At 53.6% G+C, this 2141-nt stretch overlaps 1 protein-coding gene across 1 annotated transcript in view; it reads left to right on the top strand.

The window, feature by feature from the left end:
* Nucleotides 1–1927: 1927 nt before the first annotated feature.
* NDUFA10 (NADH:ubiquinone oxidoreductase subunit A10) overlaps nucleotides 1928–2141 on the top strand; it is a 30371-nt gene continuing 30157 nt past the window's right edge. Inside the window, exon 1 of the mRNA XM_006760507.2 lies at nucleotides 1928–2090. Coding sequence (XP_006760570.1) covers nucleotides 2016–2090 — 75 coding nt within the window. The 5' untranslated portion in view covers nucleotides 1928–2015. The remainder of the gene's footprint in view (nucleotides 2091–2141) is intronic.

Raw genomic sequence — 2141 nt, 5'->3', positions numbered from 1 at the left:
GAAACAGTGTGTGGCTGGGTTGTCTTGATTTTGGAGGTTGCATGTTTCACATCTGGGAGTGTTGCCAGCACCTACCCCTCCCCAAGAGAAGGCCAAAAGGCAGTGGTGGCCTGAACAGTAGGTTGTCCACATATCTCTATGGATGCCCTTGGCCCTGATGATCCCCAACAGATATGATCTGGAGGAACCAGCAACTCACACTCCTGCAGACTTGCTCAGAGCTAACGCCCATGAGTGCCACCCAGTGGCAACCACTGGGATTTTGGACCAAAACATTTCCAGGTGCAGGGATAAGGTGATCACTATATGAGAGACAATTACTAGCTTGTTATTAGGCATTGACTGAAAGTGTCCCTAGGACTGAGGACAGAAAGTAATCTTGAAACTCAAAATAACCATCATGTCTTGGGTGATGTTAGAGACACTATGATAAGGAGAGCAGTTCCCAGGAGGCATGTGAGGGTGTTCTCTCTGGCTGACTTCAGAACTACTTGAGGGGCTGCCAGGTTCTGCTGCCACATGGGCAGTCTCCTATATCAGCTCTCGATTGACCAATGAGATGAGGGTTCGAGGTGGAAGGACAGCATGTTTGGGAGTTCAGCTACCCTATGACCAACTGATGGAGAACCCTGATTGAGGAAGGTAGAAACCAGCTAGCTCAAATTCAAACCAGTGGGGCTGAATTGCATGCTGGGTTCCTTGCCGTGATGGAAGAACTAAACAACAGTGGACATCCTGTGTGGGAGTTTTCACTCACTCTCGGGCAGTGGCCGATAACCCGGCTCTGTGACCAGGGAGTTGGGCAATGGGAAACTAGACTCTTAAAGGGATGCCGGGATGGGGCATGGCCCTATGGAAATCTCTCTGAAATGTCTCTCTTCATAACCAAATGCCTATCCATCCATCCATCCTCATCTCTTTTGGACTCCTTATTCTGTCCATTTGTCTCTCTGTCTATTCCTGCAGCACCGCTATGCTGTCGCAATTACTATAGCTTTTCATATATCTTGATATCTGGTAGCAAGTCCTCTGTCACTGTTCTTTTTCTTCACCATTGGGCTTGGTTATTTTAGCATTTCCTAAGTAAAGGTGGGAGTATGCATTTTAGTATCAGCTTGTCCACTTAAACAAAAGAAAAAATAGTTGGATTTTTATTGAGATTGTGCTGACTCTATAGACCTTCTTTGTTGTCTTTACAATTCTGAGGACAAGGCATATATCCCTCTATTTACTGAGAACGTGTAAGTCCATCACCACCAAGATACTGAACAGTTTCAATACCACGGCGACTCTTCTGTCTTTGGGAACTGGGAATCTGTACCGGGACCCTGACTGCCCAAGTGCGGAAGCGCTGCGCATCCAGCAGAAGCCGAACTTAGAGTGTGGGTCCTTCCCCAGCTGGTGATAGACAGCCCAGTGTTTGTGATGCGGACAGGGGCAGCTTCGCCAGCCATGCGATCGGGAGGGGTCAATAACGAACACTGGACTGTGCTCTGTGTTGTGAGCACCTTTAAGGTGATTTAGGCGAAGCTATAATGTTCAGGGGGTTGGGGGTACTAAGTGCATTTTTGACATTTACCGGGCTGTAACCCTATTTGAGACAAGCAGGAATTCTCACATCAGAGAAACATCCATCGATAGCACCTCCGTTTGCACGTGCGGTGACTGGGCGGGAAGGCCCGTCCACCGCCCCTGGTTCCGGCGGCTCAGGCGCCCTGGCTCCCTCCCCGGCCAGCCCCGGCCGCCTGCCCAGCCTCGGTGGTCTCCGAGCTGCAGACATTTTCAAAGAGGAGATGCGGACGCCGGCTAGGAGGGGCCTGCGAGAACGGGACGAGGCCGAGACTACGGCGGCCCCACCCCCGGGCACGCTCTCCGCGCCTGCGCCCTGCGTGATGTTCCCAACAGGCAGCGCGAGGGCACCTTGTCGTGACGTCACGGCGGCGCGCCGGCCCCGAAAGAAGACCCCGCGCGACCGCGTCCCCTCAGGTCCTTGAGCTGGTGCTGACGGCGGAGCTATGGCTTTGACCCTGTTGAGACTGGCTCCTGTGTCCGCGTCCGCGCGGGGCCTCGCGGCGGTGGCCCAGCGCTCGGTGAGGCGGCGGCGGGCGGGAGGTCCGGCCTGCCCTCTCGGTGCCACCCCT

Source organism: Myotis davidii, unplaced genomic scaffold (assembly GCF_000327345.1).
Source record: "Myotis davidii unplaced genomic scaffold, ASM32734v1 scaffold370, whole genome shotgun sequence".
Lineage (NCBI taxonomy): Eukaryota > Metazoa > Chordata > Mammalia > Chiroptera > Vespertilionidae > Myotis > Myotis davidii.
The sequence above is the reverse complement of the archived record's forward strand: the minus strand, read 5'-3'. Positions and strand labels throughout refer to the sequence as shown.